Raw genomic sequence first — 16200 nt, 5'->3', positions numbered from 1 at the left:
TTACCGCATCTGGATATCAATTCTTTGAGCTAGTTTTCTCATCTGTTCTTGGCAACATTTTAGCAAATCTACTTCCTGCAATGAAAAAGGTCAAAAAGAGCCACACGGGCCTTAGAAAGTCACCACACCTGGCCCCCCAGGTGAGTGACCCCACCCCTACCTCTCGCTGCCCACTCTTGACCCCCTCCCCACCCTGCCCTATGCAATGTCAGGGCGGGAGTCCATCTCCTGCCTCATCCCCGCCCCGTCCCTAGGCCAGACAGGTAAGGGTCAGCGGCGGGGGCTCCACAATCCCCATCTTATGTTCTTCCTAAATTGTACACTTCCCGATTAAAAGAAAATTGAGCACCTACTATGTGCCAAGGGCTCATCTGTAGACTGTGTTATCGCTATATTCAATAACGTGTGTGAAACGGTACGGTGTGTGACATACACTAGGCGCTCCATGAACACAGGCTTTTATTGTTGTTATCATAGGTATTACGGTGAGACGCTGAGGGTCCCACGACTTCCCTTCTCCCTGTTCTCCACGTAGTGTAGCCCCCCACAATGCTTTCCGAGCCCTGACTCTGCATGGGGTGACACGTGGCTTCTGCTCCTGGGAGAAGCTCAGAAACCTCTGTGACCAGCTGCCACCGCGCCCCCCCCCACCACCACCCCCAGGGGGCTGAGCAGACCCAGGAGGCCTCTTACCCGGATAAGGTTTTTCTCCACATTGTCATGGACCAAGTCGATCCCGATCCTTTTCTCTCGATGGTACAGACACTCCAGAGCCACCTGGAGGGAGCAGTGGGAAATAGCATGTTTTCCCTGCGCCTGTAGGCACAGTCTGACCGCAGGCGACTCCCATCCACCTTTGCTGGGATCTGCTTTATCCCCAGGAAACCTGGATGGCGCCCGGGTGGCCTCGTCACTGTGCCCATGGGTGGGCTTCCACCTCCCCTTCTCCCTCCGTGGCGACCCCGGGATGCCATGACTGCCAATGGGTAGAATACTGGGGCCTATTGCATAGGTTTGCTGCGTGATTAAGTCGGCCGGACACGTGTGAAACACTCCAGATATGGTCAACAAATATTACTTATGAATATATGTGAAAACCCCTTTTTGAAGATCTGTAAATGGAGTGGGGGTGGGGCTTCGGAAAGTGCCCAGGGCCAAGTGAGACCCAGGTGACCCTGTCACACAGCCATGCACCTTGCAATGACCATGGGGCTGTAAGCAGCGTGGAACAGAGGACAGGGAGAAGTGTCCACTCAGGGGAGCTCCAGCAATGAGAAGCTGAGAAAGGCAGGTGATTAGGCCACGGGACTGTGACGTCACAAAGAGCAGCAGAAGGGAGAAAGCAGCAGGGGAGCGCCCCATCTTGGTGCTGGGAGGGGTGCTAGGGATACCACAGTCAACCCATCAGAGGGTCCCCGCGTTAACGGGGCTCTAAGAGGCAGGTGAGAACACACATAAGTAAACACACAAAGAGGAGCAATCATTTCTGACTGTGAGCAGGACTTGGGTGCAAAGAGTCAGGGTGAGGCAGGTGCGAAGGGTGGAGCAACCGGTGGGGGGTTGGCCAGGAAGGACCTTCCTAAGGAGGTGAGAGACCAAGACCTGAATTATCGGAAGCAGTAGAGACGAATGGGAACAAGGTGCCAGGAAGAGGGAACAGCAGGTGCAAAGGCCCTGAGAGAGAGGAGGAGGAGCCGACAGGAACCCCCTGGAGCTGGAGAAGGGGAGGCTGGAGCCGTGAGAGGGGCCTGCGCTGTGCAGGAGCTGGAGCTGGTGACAAGGAAAATTTGGATGTTAACTGGGGGCACTGAGGGGGGTTTTAGTGAGGGAGCATGGAGATCCAGTTTAATATTTAAAATACCACCACCACCACCACCCGCCGGGGCTGGAAGATGCGTGGGAGGAGGGCAGGAGTGGGGAGGACAGGGAGAAGGGGGGCAGAGAGACCTCTGGTCCCCCCAAGCCACCATGTGGCCGCCGGAGAAGCCGCCAGTGAGCAGGCAGAGCCGGGTTTCCCAGGTAGGCTGGAGGAGCGAGGAGAGCAGGAGAGGACTGCAATAGGTTTTGAGCATTGTCTCAGGCCCCCCCTGCCCACTCTCCTCTCAGGGGAGAAACCTGGCTGCAGAGGGACACAGCAGAAGTCCCCATAATGTGGGGGTGGGGACCCATGCCATGTCTCCTGAGGGATCTAGAGGCGGGACCTCTCCTCTAGATGTCCCCACACCTGACATGGCACAGAGATGGCTGCACGTGGCATCCAGGGAGGAGGTCCCAAGTCCCCACCTGCTCCAGCGGGCCAGCCGAACATCGTCCGTGTGACCCAGATCAGCTCCCACGGCGCAAGGCACAGATATGCCAGTTCCATACCCGAGGCCCACTCCGGGACCCCAGGAAAACCACTCACTCGCCCAGACTCCTCTGCTGCCACAGAGCCTGGGAGAGTTTTAGCAATGGGCTAGGAATGGAAACGCAGAATGTTCCCTTCCAGGAAACTGACATACCCTGACACAATGGGGACATGGGGCCCTTTGCCCGGCCCCTATCTTCCTGCCTCAAATGAGAAGATCGAAATGTTCCTTGCAAGTAGGAGCCTGCAACAGGAGATAGGACATCTCCCCACGAGCAGTAGGACAAAAGCCACAAGCTGAGGACAGCAGAGCAGAAAGACAGGCGCCTGGGTCCCCCCTCCGGCATCGGGTGAGGGCTGCAGTCGCCCGCTCTGTTTCCTTCTGGAATTTTCCTCATGACTTGGCTGAGCCTTGGTTGAGCTGCACGTAACAGGGGTCCCTTACGTGCCACCAAAGGCAAACCTAACTGATCCGGGATACGATGGGAGACCAAGGAGCGTTGAGAATGTCCACATTCAGATACAGACCCATCTACTCAGCAAACATTTACTGAGAGCCTACTGCGTGCCACGCACTGTGCTAGGCTGGGAAGACATTCAGAACACCGGCCCGGACGGCGGGCCATTGGCATAGACACGGCTCCCAGAGGGCCAACACAGACAGGCTGCCCAGCACAGCTGCGGATCGGTCTGGAACACGCTGGCGACAGTAGACAAAAATCCCCACCCTCTCGGCACTTAGATTCTAGCTCAGGGAGCGAAATGATAACTAAATAGATGTGTAAGTTAGAGAGCATGTTAGCAGGTGTTAAGGGCCATGGAGAAAAATACAGCAATTCTTTTACGTCTATCCTTCTACCCAGCAGCCCGCATGCACGTGCCCACACACACACACACACAGGCACGTGCAGAAAGTCTGGACAAAACCTCTGCAGTTTGGAGGCAACCCCAAAGAGAAAAGGAAATCTGATTCGGTCTGAGGAAACCTGATCTGACGGGGATAATCCTGGGCTGTAGGAACTGACAGCAGCCGATGATGCAAAGTTCCCAGGGCCTTGACCTTCACTGGGGAGGAGCAGAGCGCCCAGGGCTGCCCTCCTGGCCACTGCCACGCCCCCTCCTTCCCCAGTTCACCTGCAGGGGACAGTCGAGCTCCTCAGCAGCACACTCCAGCCGCCTCTTGACCGTGTCCAAGCTGTGGTTCTCTTTCAGAAGCCTCTCCAGCTCGTAGCCCAGCTCGGACTTCCAGAAGCCGATGTCCGACAGCCTCTGGCCCAGGTTCCGGCTGGTCCCCTCCTGCATCTGGCGCGTCAGCTGGTCCTTGTCCTGCATGAGCCGCATGGAGTCGCCGGTCAGCCGGCTGGCCCACAGCCGAGAGGCCTCGGCCCCGCGCATCTGCAGCTCGTTGGACCTGTCCCAGTCGTGGGGGGTGTAGCGGCAGAAGAGGGCGGAGCGGAGTGCCGGCAGGATGGTGGGCGGCCTCAGGGGGCTGCGGCTCGTGGCCCCCTCATCCATGCAGGTCTGTGCATTGGCGATCTTGTAAAAGAGGCTGGGTCTCCATGAGTTGAGGTAGCGGTACCCAGGCAGGTAATACGGCTGGTAACATTCCTGGATCACCGGGGCGGGCACAGCCGGGGGCAGCGCACTGAAGCCACAGGCTTTCTTGGGGCCACAGTAACTGGCCGTCTGACTGGTTCCCAGAAACTCCATCTTCCCCCATCAGCTGCCCTTGGGCAAAACTCTGAGGGGCCGAGGCATGGCAGGACGGGGAAGGATCTTCTCTTAGGGATGGGCCGGACCTCTATGACTCGGCACTGTTGTCATAAAGCCTGGAGGAGCAGGGCTTTATTGGGGCCTCGGCTTGTTTCAGGCCTACTGGGGCCATACTGTCCCAATTAAAACCCATGCCAAAAGACAAAGTGAAGGTGAGTTTCTTAAGCCACAGAATTGGGGGAGCAAGAAATGGCACTGATCCACTTTTCCCTAAGAATCAAATCGGCCTTTCACACCTAACTCTGCCCCTGGGGGGAAATGCAATGTAGTCCGCTCTGGTAAACTCAGTCAGCTCAGGGAGCCCCGGCCAAGGTTAGTCGTCTTCCTTCCCTCTCTGTCCCCAAGACATCCGAGGGCTGAATACTACTCAGCAGGAAAAAAGGAATCTTGAATGGATGAAGTCAAGTAGAAGCCGTTGGACTCAAAAGACCACATCCTGTATGATTCCACTTAGATGGCATTCTGGAAAGACAGACCCATGTGGGCAGAAGACCGACAAGGGCCTGCCAGGGACTAGGGGTAGAGGGAGGTGGACGGACTACAAAGGAGCAAAGGAGCATGGGAAAACATGGGGCCGGTGACAGTAGTGTCCTCTGTCTTCATTGTGGTGGGGTTACACAGCTCTACGTGTATGCCAAAACCCACAGAGCTGTCCACTAAAAGGGGGGGGGGATTTCACTGTACGTAAGTCAGGCTTCAACACACCTTAACTCAGTAAAGGGGGCAGGGGAGGGATCGTGAGGCAGAGACCATGTCTGTCCGCCTCACCACTAAGTCCCAGCACCCACCACACTGATGAAGGAATGAACGGGCGTCCTGAATCAAGAGCCTGACTGTGCCGGGAAGAATATTCAACCCTCCATTCTCTACCACTGGTTTTAAACCATCAAGAAACTTGACCCCTCTTTGGCTGGTGGGATCAGCAATGTGATCCCAAGGTACAGAACAAGAGGGGTGCTTAATGTGAAGAGCCTTCCCCCTTCCGATTTGAGAAAAAGAGGAACCTAACCCTCAAATAAGTTGTCCTTGTTAGTGAAGTGTGATGGTCAAGGGAAATTCTCTCCCTAACTACAACCGAAAACAGGGGCTATCGAGGACCAAGGCAGAGGAAGATGCTATTAAGCACCTTGTATATATCTGATTCTTTCTATGTACTCATTGAATCTCTACCACAAACCTAGAACGAAGGGCTTGACGCCCACCCCCACCTTATAGGGTGGGCTCTGGACCCCCTCCACCTCTACATGCTTTCCTTTGTAAGCTCCTTTAAGATGACACACCACACACAGGAAGTGACAGCACATCTAGGGACATCAAGAAAGGGGCCCAAAAGATTCGGGGTATGTTGGAAGCACGAAAGGTTCATGTCCAAAAATAACAATGTGACCGATATCTAAGGGTATAAAGGAAGGTTTACGTTCAGCTGGTCCAGGAACCATACTTGAAGTAGTGCGACTCTGAAATAAGTTCTAGGAGGGAAAGGACCTTGTTTGGATTTTCCTTGTCATTGCACCCACGGCACTTGGTAGATTCTTGCAATGTAGCAGGTGCACAAGTGGGGGTTGTTGAATGAATAAAAAAATGGAGGAGTGGGTGGGTGGATGGTTGGGTAGGCAATGAAGCAACAGAACATCAGAAGCCATCCAATGAGAACAGTTGACGATAGCTCAACGTTAAAAGGAATGGTAAGCAGCGCATCCAATCCAAAAGACCCAAGGAATCGACTTCTAAAAAGTCAGCAAGTGAAAAATATTACAGCAAGTGGAGTATGACTTTGACTCTTAGCAGTGCCTCGCCGTGGGTGGGGCAGTGGCATTTCCAAGGTTCAGTCACATCATAGCTGATGTCCGTACTTTAGTCCTTTTCAGGGCGTAATAATACTTCATCGTGTGATGGACTGCTTGTGTGTCCATCCATCTGTGGATAGACGTTGGCCATTATGAATCATGCTGCTATGAACATTCATGTCAAAATTTCTAGTCCTCTCAAATATAGAGCAGGGATGGGAACTGCTGGGTCCTGTGATAATCCTGGCTAAGACAGTGTTGAGTTTTGTGCACCTGGGTGTCTCAGTCAGTTAAGCATCTGCCTGCGGCTCAGGTCATGGTCCCAGGGTCCTGAGATTGAGTCCCGCAACCGGCTCCCTGCTCAGCGGGGAGCCTGCTTCTCCCTCTCCCTCTACACCTCCCCCCTGCTTGTGCTCTCTCTCTCTCTCAAATAAATAAATAAAATATTCTTTAAAATAAGATACTGTTGAGCTTTAATAAAATGTAAGTTTCAAATTAGCCAATTTTTATTGCTTATTCTCTATTAAGTAAAGTAAACGTAGAGGACCCTTAGCCAGTCAGCTCCAACACATGCAGACTCCCTGCACTCCGTTTTGACAATAAGTTCCTAATGTTTGGGAATCAGTGGTGCTCTCTTCGGTTGCGATTTTCATCTCCAACCCTCTGGGGTGCTTTGCACCCCTGTTTTCAGACAGTAGGCTGGAGATATACGAGGAGAGCCGAGATGGGAAGAAACCCGAACCTGGTTGCTTCCATTCCATCATTCTGCGTGACCACTCATGCTCAGAACGGACAATGGCGGAGAGCGTGACCTTTGAGGGGTGATTATTTTTATTTGGAAAGTGGGCGTTTTTGTTCATATGAAAAACTTTCTGACTTCAGTGTCTTTAAAAGTGAAAAGTAGGGGCACCTGGGTGGCTCAATGGGTTAAAGCTTCTGCCTTTGGCTCAGGTCATGATCCCGGGGTCCTGGGATGGAGCCCCGCTTCGGGATCTCTGCTCAGCGGGGAGCCTGCTTCCTCCTCTCTCTCTCTGCCTGCCTCTCCGCCTACTTGTGATCTGTCTGTCAAATAAATAAATAAAATCTTAAAAAAAAAAAAAGTGAAAAGTTATCTCCGTATTTGCCCATTGTATCAAAACTAACCTGGAACGAAACTATTACCCAAAATCCTGTTGTAGGGAAGACGGGCCCCGGGGGGGGGGGGCGTTAAAACAATTATCTACCTAGGTAGCCACTGCTTAGAGACCTCTCACTCACCATAAGTTTTGTTTTGGTTTGTTTCAATCTCCTTTAAAGCATGCTGATGGAAAATGCATTCTCTTTCTGGAATCTCTGTAGGAAGTGGATGGGGACAGTCACGTGAGTGACACCCCCCTCCCCAGTGGGGCTCCCCGTGGTCCGCCAGCTCTGCCCCCCAAACGGGAGACACCACATTCAGCCTCAACTATTCTACCACAATCCCTGCCTGAAACCTGCTGTTTTGAGGTCCCTGCCTGACTCCCACAGGCTTCGAAGGGGACAGCTTCGCATCTGTGAACTTAATGGGAAACCCGACAGCCTACGGAAGAAAAGCATCGAGACCGTCTTTAGGTGATGGCTGGAGCCACTGTCTCACAGCTTTCTGTAGCGAACAGATCAAATCAGCAAGCATTCCTTGGGCGTCCCCTATGGGTAGGCGGGGGTCTTTCTTTGCACTTGTGCCTGCTCGGCCACCGAAATAGGGGACTGGAGGTGGCTCCAAGCAGTGCTCAGAAAAACAGCAAAATAGGGACACACACGGGGGAGACCAGAAAATCTGGAAAGAAGCTGCTTTCAATTCAGCATCTGTGTCGGATTGTGTCGTTCAAAACCAAAACCTGCATTTTAAAATAAAGCACTTCCCCCCTCCATCCCCGCACTTGAAAGAGGGTATCTTTTGGGAGCTTAGAGCACCAGCCCCGGCAGGTGTGTAATAACCCAGCAATCTTTCCGGACATCCCCCTGCCGATACGCGCCCCCATGAATGTTAAGTGTGTTCACTGCTACAATGATCATAGCAGCGAAAAAGGCAGAACAAACTTCCGTCCCCCGGTACAGGATGGCTAAAATAAAAAACCATCTTTTCATGGCTTTGTATGCTGCAGCATAAAAAGAAGACGGACCTGTGCTGGCTGATAAGAATCAGCTTCTAAGATATAAGTGAAGAAAAGCAAGATACAAGACAGGATACACGATATGATATACATGTAACTTACACGGATGTGTATGTAACGTACACACAGAAACACTTCCAGAAGGATGCAAGGGAACCAGCATTGGGGTGATTACCCTTAGGGGATACACGAGTGGAACTGAAGGGTGAGGAGCACAGAGGGAGGCTTTTACTTTTTGGTTAAGCCTTCCACACTAACATATTTATAGGTATACACATTTACATGATTTTATTTTAGCATATACATAGCATGTACTTCATATATACTAATATATATAACATAGACAGTCTCGTGGGTATTATATATATCTCCCATAAGTATACCCTAATAGGACTTCCACTTCTGGCCAAGATTGGATAATAGAGATTGTCTGTACCCTTGAAATGAAACAATCAAAAACACGAAATATATAAAGCAAGGATTTTGAAGTCACTGGACGTCAGGCCATGAAGGAGAGTCATTCCCGAGGGACGAGAAATAAACGAAGCAAGTCGTACCCTTACCCTCAGCTCACAGCCTGGACAAAGCTTCCAGGCCACGCACAGGGATGGGGAGCCCCTGGTGTTGAGGAGACAGAGCTGGGAAGGCGGGACGCCAGTGGCCAGAGTTGAGCTCTGGAGAGACGCAGAGGGGCCCTCTTCAGCAGACCATCCCCAGTGCTGGCATGTGAAGACACAGCCCTGGGCAGGGGAAGGAATCATCCCTAAGGGTTAGTGGGAACAATCCCCAGAGCTCCCACGGGGTTGGGAATAGCTCTCCCTCCCACCAACCACAGTAGACAATGTCAAAATTTTGGGCAACATCGAGTCAAATACTCGGAAGGGTTTTTGCCTTGGTGTTAGGGCAAAATTAGACCTGGACTTAGGGCCTCTCTGGTCCTGTCTAGAGAAGCTCAGAAGCCAGATCTCAAAAGATGAAAGAAGTTTCTAGCCACTTAACCCTGCCCCAGAGAAAAGATCAAGAAATCTTGTAAAAAGAGAAAAAAAAACAACAATAGCAACAAAAAACTTCCAGTGCTCAATAAGGGAAAATTCGTAATGCCTGGCATTGAACAAAAATTACCAGGCAGGGGGCGCCTGGGTGGCTCAGTGGGTTAAGCCGCTGCCTTCAGCTCAGGTCATGATCTCAGAGTCCTGGGATCGAGCCCCGCATCGGGCTCTCTGCTCTCTAGGGGAGCCTGCTTCCTCCTCTCTCTCTGCCTGCCTCTCTGCCTGCTTGTGATCTCTCTGTCAAATAAATAAATAAAATCTTTAAAAAAAAAAAAATTACCAGGCAGGCAAAGACACAGGTAAATATGAACCATGATGGGGGAAGGGGGAGACATCAATCGAGACCAAACCGGCAATGAGTCAGACGACAGCATTGGCAGGGAAGGACACTTTAAACATTATAACCACATTATATGTATTCAAGAAGCTAGACCACAGTTAGGACACGATGAGTGGAGACATGGCAGATGTGCGTGCGTACACACACACACACACACACACACACACACACACACACACACAGAGGCCTGAATCGAATGTGGGGAGATGGAACGACAAAGTCTAGATGAAAAATACGTAAGATGGGATTATAGGTGGTTTCATTCAGCCGGGGCTGCCAGAAAGTACCACAGACTAGGGTGCTTATAAACAACAGACACATATTTTTTTTTTTAGATTTTATTATTTATTTGAGAGAGAGAGAGAGAGAGCATGAGCGCACAAGCAGGGGGAGAGGGAGAGAGGCAAGCAGACTGTCCACTGAGCTCAATCCCGGGATCCTGAGATTATGACCTAAACTGAAGTCAGGTGCTTGACCAACTGGTGCACCCCCAGGCACCCGCAGGAACATATTTCTCACAGCTCTGGAGGCTGGAAGTCTGAGATCAGGGTGCCACTGTGGTGGGCTCTGGTGAGGCTCTCTTGCTGGCTGAGAGACGGCCACCTTTACCTTCTCTCTGTGTCCCCACATGGCCTTTCCTTGTGGGGAGAAAGGGAGCTCTGCAGTGTCTCTTCTTCTAGAGGCACTAATCCCGTCACGAGGTCTCACCTCACAACCACTCTCATTGCCTGCCCAAGGCCCGCCTCCCACGCCATCACAGGGGAAGTCCAGGCTTCAACATACGAACTGGGGGGTCGGGATGGGGGTACAAACATTCAGCCCATAACGAGGCAGACTAGGATAATGAAGAAGAAGAAAAATCAGCAAAGCTGAAGACACAGCAATAGAAAGCCTCCAAAAAGAAACAGATGATTTGGGTGGGGGGGGGAACCATAGAGTATTGCTGAGCGAAATGTTGAAGCAGCTAAATAGAGAGCTACCTTACGTGTGTGGACCGGAAACTTCAAAAGTACTAAGACGTCACTTGTTCCCCAGCTGAAGGTCAGAGTCAAAGCAAACCCTGGTGGGAATCCCAGCAGGCTCTTACTCTTTTTTTTTTTTTTTCAGGTGGAAACTAGTAAACTGGTTCTAAAATTTAAATGCAAATTCAAGGACCTAAACTAGCCAAAAACAACTCTGAAAAGCAAAAAGTAGGAGGATTTAGACTTTCTGACTTCGAGACTTATTAGAAAGCTACAGTACGGTATCGGCACAAAGATAGACAAGGATCAACGGAACAGCACGGCCTTCTGAGAGATCAGTGCAGAATAAAGAATCCAGAAATAGACCCACATATTCACAGTCAAGAGATCTTCAACAAAGGCACAAAGTTAGTTCTGTGGAGAAAGGATAGTTTTCTCAACAAACGCAGCTGGAACCACTGGATATCCATGTATTAAAAAAGCAAATCGCATCCCACACCTGACACCGGAGATCGACATTACATACAAAATTTAACTCCAAATGGGTCACAGACCTAAACATAAAGTCTGAAAGTATAAAGATTCTAGAAAGAAACAGAAAATTTTTGTGACCTTATGTTCGGCCAAGATTGCTGTAAGTGATGCTAAAAACACAACCCGTAAGGGAAAAAAACGGACAAGACTGAGCCTCATTGGAATTAAGAATGGCTCTTCAAAAGACATGCTTTTAGAGAATGAAAAGACAAGCCACAGACTAGGAGGAGATGTTTGCCAAACATATAATTTATTGATGAAGGACGTGTATCCCGAATTTATACTACACTTAAATGCAGTATGAGACAGCCAGAAATGTTTTTAAATGGGCTTAGGATCTGAGCAGACGTTTCGGTGAAGAAGCTATGCTAATGGCAAATAAGCGTATGAAAAGCTGTTCGACATAATTACACGCTGGGGAAATGCAAATTAAAGCCACAATAAGATATGACTGTCCACCTACTGGAACACCAGCGTGTTCTATCCCCCCAACAACTAACCCTTTGAGGTAGTTCATATTATTATTGCTATTTCACGGAGGAAGAAGCTGAAGCATGAAGAAAAGACTCCAAGCCTGGTAAACGGGGAACTGGGATTTGAACCTGACACCAGGCGTTCAAGAATCCTGGTGCTTAATCAACATGAGTAGACTTCTCTAGATGTAATCGATCTGAACCTTATTTTTTGACTCATTTTTATGTTAAGTGTATATAGATAGCTCTTTGTTAGATGTTTTTGCTGGATCCAGGGAAAGAAGTAGAAAATTCTCTCCACTTAAAACTTAATTTTTCGGGCTTTTCCGCACCACTTTGATCATAGGTGGGGGCAGCGCGCCACCTACCGGTGAAAGGCGGAACTGCAGGCACCTCAAAAGAGCGTGTTTTCTCCACCTGCACGGGTTTAAAATGCTCTCGTCCCGCTGAATCGGCATCTAAATGTTGAACCAGCTTGCCCCAGGTGTAGTCTTGTTTCACCCACTAACCCGCCGTGTGACTTTGTGCAACCTTCCCGGTTTAGGCCTCCGTTCCTGCATTCGTAAATAGGGCGCAGGATTTCACCTGAGTTTACTTAAACACAAGCCTGTATTGGATCGTTGCTCTCTGGATGTTCTGTGTTCCGCGATTTCCATGAATTACAGTGTTTTACGCCCGCAGCAACCGCATGGGGTGGGGGTGGAGGTGTGAAATGCCTTTATCATCCCCATTTTACAGGTGAGCAAACCGAGGCCACAGATGAGAAGGCACTGGCCCCGTGGCATTCAGCTCATGAGAACCGGAATCAGGATTTGAACACGACCTCCGACTTCAGAACACGGGCTGTAGAGCCGCGGGTCATCTGCCCTAACGGATCTCACATATCCGCACCCTAGGGAGTCTGGAGGGCTATCGCGACAGACCCTGAAGAGTTTTTAATTTTCTGACAATTTTATTGTCTAACAATGTTACATTTGACCTACAAAGTCATTTAAAGGGTCCCTGAGGGTTTTTAAAACATGATGTGATGCTGTGATTTATAATAAACACGTTTGGTTTTCTTCCCCGTTATTGACACAGAGCTCCTAAAACCCCGGCAATTTCCAGAGAGTGGGTTAGGTCTTTTGTTATGTTAATGACACGACTTAGGGCCTCGGCTTAGGACACTGGCTGGTTGCCAGGGAACCAACCCTGCGATTGGAGGGTTGGAACTTTCAGTCCCCCGCCCCGACCCGGGGGTTGAGCCAATCACCAACGGCCAATGATTTAATCAATCGTGCTGGTGTGATGAAGCCTCCGCAAAATCCAAAAGGCCAGTTGGGAGAGCTTCCGGTTTGGTGAACTGTGGGAGTTTGGGAAGAGTCGTGCCCAGTGCGGGCGTGCGAGCCCTGCACCCTCTCCCCGTGACCTTGCCCTAAGCATCTCTTCCACCCGGCTGTTCCGGAATTCTCTCCCTTTCCAGCAAAAACAGTCATCCGGTAAGTGGAAAGTTTTTCTGAGTTCCGTGGGTCGCTCTAGCAAATTAATCAAATCCAAAGGGAGAGAAGGTCATGGAAAACTGATCTGTAGCCAGTCGGTCAGAAAACAATCTGGACTTTGACAGGTGTCTGCAGTTCACGGAGGGGCGTGTGTGTCACTGGAACCCCCAAAGTATAGCCTGGCGGTCAGGAGAGGTGACAACCGGGAAGTGCAACTGACACATGAAGTCGCGGGGGGGGGGGGTGTCCAGTCCTGTAAAACTGAGCCCCTAATCTGTGGATTTGAACGCCATCTCCAGTGAAGAGCATCAGAATCAAGGAACCCGGCTGAACTGTAGGACACCCAGCAGGCGCCCCGGCGCTGTTTGCTGGTTTGGAGAAACCCCACACTGGAAACCGGGTTCAGAACCCCTTTGGGCACATGCCAAGGCTCCCCGCCTGAGCAGGTGCCTGGCCTAAGACCCCCAGGGGATCATACTATGTACCCACGTTGAGAAAGGAAGCTACAGGGGGTATGTGCACAAGTGTCCCAGCACCCTTTACGCACATTTGAACTCTCATCACATCGGAGGTATAACCAAACTTAGAAAGGAAAAAAAAAAAAAAGATTTTTGTTTTCGGAGCAGTTTTAGGCATATGGAGAAATGTTACCAGGAAGCTTAGAGAATTCCAGAATATTCCCTCTCTACCTCTTCCCCCCCACCCCCACCCGGGCAATTTCCCCCGTTACTAACATCTGGCGTTGGTGGGGTCATTTGGGTGAACCATAATAGTGAATCGTTATTATTAACTATAGTCCACAGGGTGAGTTAGAGCTCCTTCTCGCTGGTGCAGGGTCTGGGAGACGGGATACGTGCTCAATGTCAAGTACTCGCCATCACACCTGGTGCAGGAGAGCTGCCCTGCCCTAAAAATCCCGGGCTCTCCGCCTACTCCTCCCTCCCTAACCCAACCCCTGGCAGTCGCTGAGCTTTCTGCTGGGTCTCTACTTTGACAAACTTATTTTTAAAAGCTTTTCAAAACGTAGCTAATTAAATCTTTTGGCACATACTGAGGTTTTTCCACATTTGAAATGACAACATTTCTAGCTCTTACTTTGTTGTTTTGGTCCTCCTCACCACCTTCAGTCAGGGGGACCGAAATAAAAACTTTAAATTTAAAATCTATCAAACTCCCTAAACTAAATAAATGTAAAGAAGATGTAAACAGAAATAGACTTTCAAATGCTGGTTCTGGTTAGGTTTGCAGCATTCACACTTTCTGGGTTCCTAAAACAGAAAACTGGGCTCAGACTTCTGGAACATGCCGTGTTCAGGAAAGGAGAAGGCCGTGGATTCCATGGGCCTGAACTGGCTTCCCGTGGGATGATGCGGAGAGGTGACCTGTCCTAGAGGAGGGCCAGAGAGGGAGGACAGTCGTGGTGAAGGACTGCTGTGAGCCGCAGAGGAATGGCTGGGGTGCCAAGGAAAAGCCTGCTATTCAGTTTTAGATCGAGCTCGGTGTGCACAGTGGCACAGAGCAAAAATGGGGTGTCAGGGGTAACCCGAGTCATGGGGTTGAACTGGACTGAAAACCGTATCAAGATTGGTGCTAGCTTGGGCCATAGGGAGCCAGGGAAGGTGCATGAGTAGCAGAGTGACCCATCTGAATTGTGAGGGGAAAGGACCGTATGACGTGTAGCAGAGGAGCCCCCTGGGGAACCATGAGAGACAGTCCAGTACCGGCCACTCCCTGGTCTCTGCTCCTTCCACACTCCCTATGCCTCTTTTGGGTGTGACCGATTCTCTGGATAGAAGGTGTGTGCATAGGGGTCGTTTCTGGGGGGGATGTGTTGAAGAAGCATTGTACAAGTCATGTGCTCCAGCTCTGGAGCATGTGCTCAGACCATGGCAACGTGAGACGGTAGGGCCTATGTCCTGTGTGTCCCTGAGGAACGACGAGCAGGTGTGTGCCCGTGAACCTGCTCAGTAGCCGGAGCCAAGAATGATCTCTGCTGCCTCGAGCCTCTACAGGCTGGGGGAGGCTTGTTGTGGCCTCATAGCCTAGTGGGGCTACCCAGAAACCACTGCAGGCCCAGGAGAATCAGGGTCTGGATGAAGGTCACGGGGCGATGATGTCATGTAGCTTCAGCTGTCTGTTGCCACCCCGAACTTGGGGGCTTAACACAGTGAAGTGTTTGTTTAGCTCCTGAGTCTGTGTGTTGGCTGGATGGTTCTTCAGGACTCACATACCTGGTGGTCACCTGCGGGTCTGGATAGGGGGCTCTGGACTCTCCCGGGTCTCAGGGTCCCTGGTTTGGGACAGACTTGGCTGAGACCACCCCAGGTGGCTCAGCCTGGCCCCGTATGTCTTCCCTCCTGCGGGCTAGCCCACGAGGTGTTCTCATAGTGAGGGCAGAGGGGTAAGTGAAGAAAGTGAGAGCAGGCTCGTACCTGTTTTTTGTTAGCTCACTTTGGCTAACATTTCATGAGCAAAGTCAGTCACATGCCTGAGCCCAGAGTCTAGGGGTAGAACAGAGGACTTGCTGACAGTGGGGTGACATACTGGGACCAGTTAGGGAACTACACCATCACGTCACACAGAAGTGAGGCCAGGGGACTTGATGCCTGATTGGACATGGAGGGAGACATCATAAACGTTTCTAGCAATGACTGCCAGCCTGTACCGCCATCTCTATACACGCCTGCCACTCTGCCCATCTAGATGTGGCCTCTGTTTCCCTGCCCCTGGAACCTAGGCTGTCCTTGGGACTTGCTTTGACCAGTACGATATGAGAAAGAGACCCTGCACCAGATCTCAGCCTTGTTCAGCTGCCATGGAAAGGCGCTCGGCTAGACCACTGAATTTTTTGTGGAGAGACAGTGGTCACAAGGAGGGAGACTGAGGCACACACGAGAATGAGAATCTTCTACTCTGTTCCACCCTGAATGATGCCACATTAGTGAGCCCAGATAAAACCAGAAGACTCATGAGAAATAATAAACCTTTGTTTTAACGACAGTATGTGTGTGTGTGTGTGTGTGTGTGTGTGTGTGTGTATGTGTATACATATATACACACATATACATGTATTTATGACTTGTTATGCAGCAGGTGCTAACTGATACAGGGAGATGGTGAGAAGGAAGCAAGTGTGATGCTCACATTTCGGACCTGAGTTCTTAGGGCAGCGGGGGTACCATTCTCTGAGATAAGAACTCCGGAAGGAGGAAGTGGTTTGAGGAAAGAGTTGTGGATAGAAGTTTGTTAGGCCTGAAGGCATGAAGGATGTGGAAAGGGTGACTACAAGTGGGCCAAGGACAGAGTCTTGAGACGTACTCCTCTT

The 16200-nt window shown here is 50.6% G+C and overlaps 1 protein-coding gene across 1 annotated transcript; it reads right to left on the bottom strand.

The window, feature by feature from the left end:
• LOC111156272 (tektin-5-like) lies at window positions 1–4057 on the bottom strand. Its single transcript, XM_022517040.1, has 3 exons — window positions 3482–4057; window positions 694–777; window positions 1–75 (listed from the first exon to the last, which is right to left on the bottom strand). Exons 1-3 carry the CDS (start codon window positions 4055–4057, stop codon window positions 1–3), a joined length of 735 nt encoding a protein of 244 aa, XP_022372748.1.
• Between the last annotated feature and the right edge of the window lie 12143 nt (window positions 4058–16200).

This window comes from Enhydra lutris, unplaced genomic scaffold, assembly GCF_002288905.1.
Source record: "Enhydra lutris kenyoni isolate GAN:26980312 unplaced genomic scaffold, ASM228890v2 scaffoldscaffold45, whole genome shotgun sequence".
NCBI classification, from domain to species: Eukaryota; Metazoa; Chordata; class Mammalia; order Carnivora; family Mustelidae; genus Enhydra; species Enhydra lutris.
This window is presented reverse-complemented; position numbering and strand designations above follow the sequence as displayed.

Bases quoted from the DNA above. Each gene is read 5' to 3' on its own strand.
- LOC111156272 (XM_022517040.1), bottom strand. From the start codon at position 4,057: ATGGAGTTTCTGGGAACCAGTCAGACGGCCAGTTACTGTGGCCCCAAG. The intron at 778-3,481 runs GTGAACTGGGGA...TGCTCCCTCCAG, and splicing joins AGCTCGACTGTCCCCTGCAG to GTGGCTCTGGAGTGTCTGTA. The intron at 76-693 runs GTAAGAGGCCTC...TTTTCATTGCAG, and splicing joins TGGAGAAAAACCTTATCCGG to GAAGTAGATTTGCTAAAATG.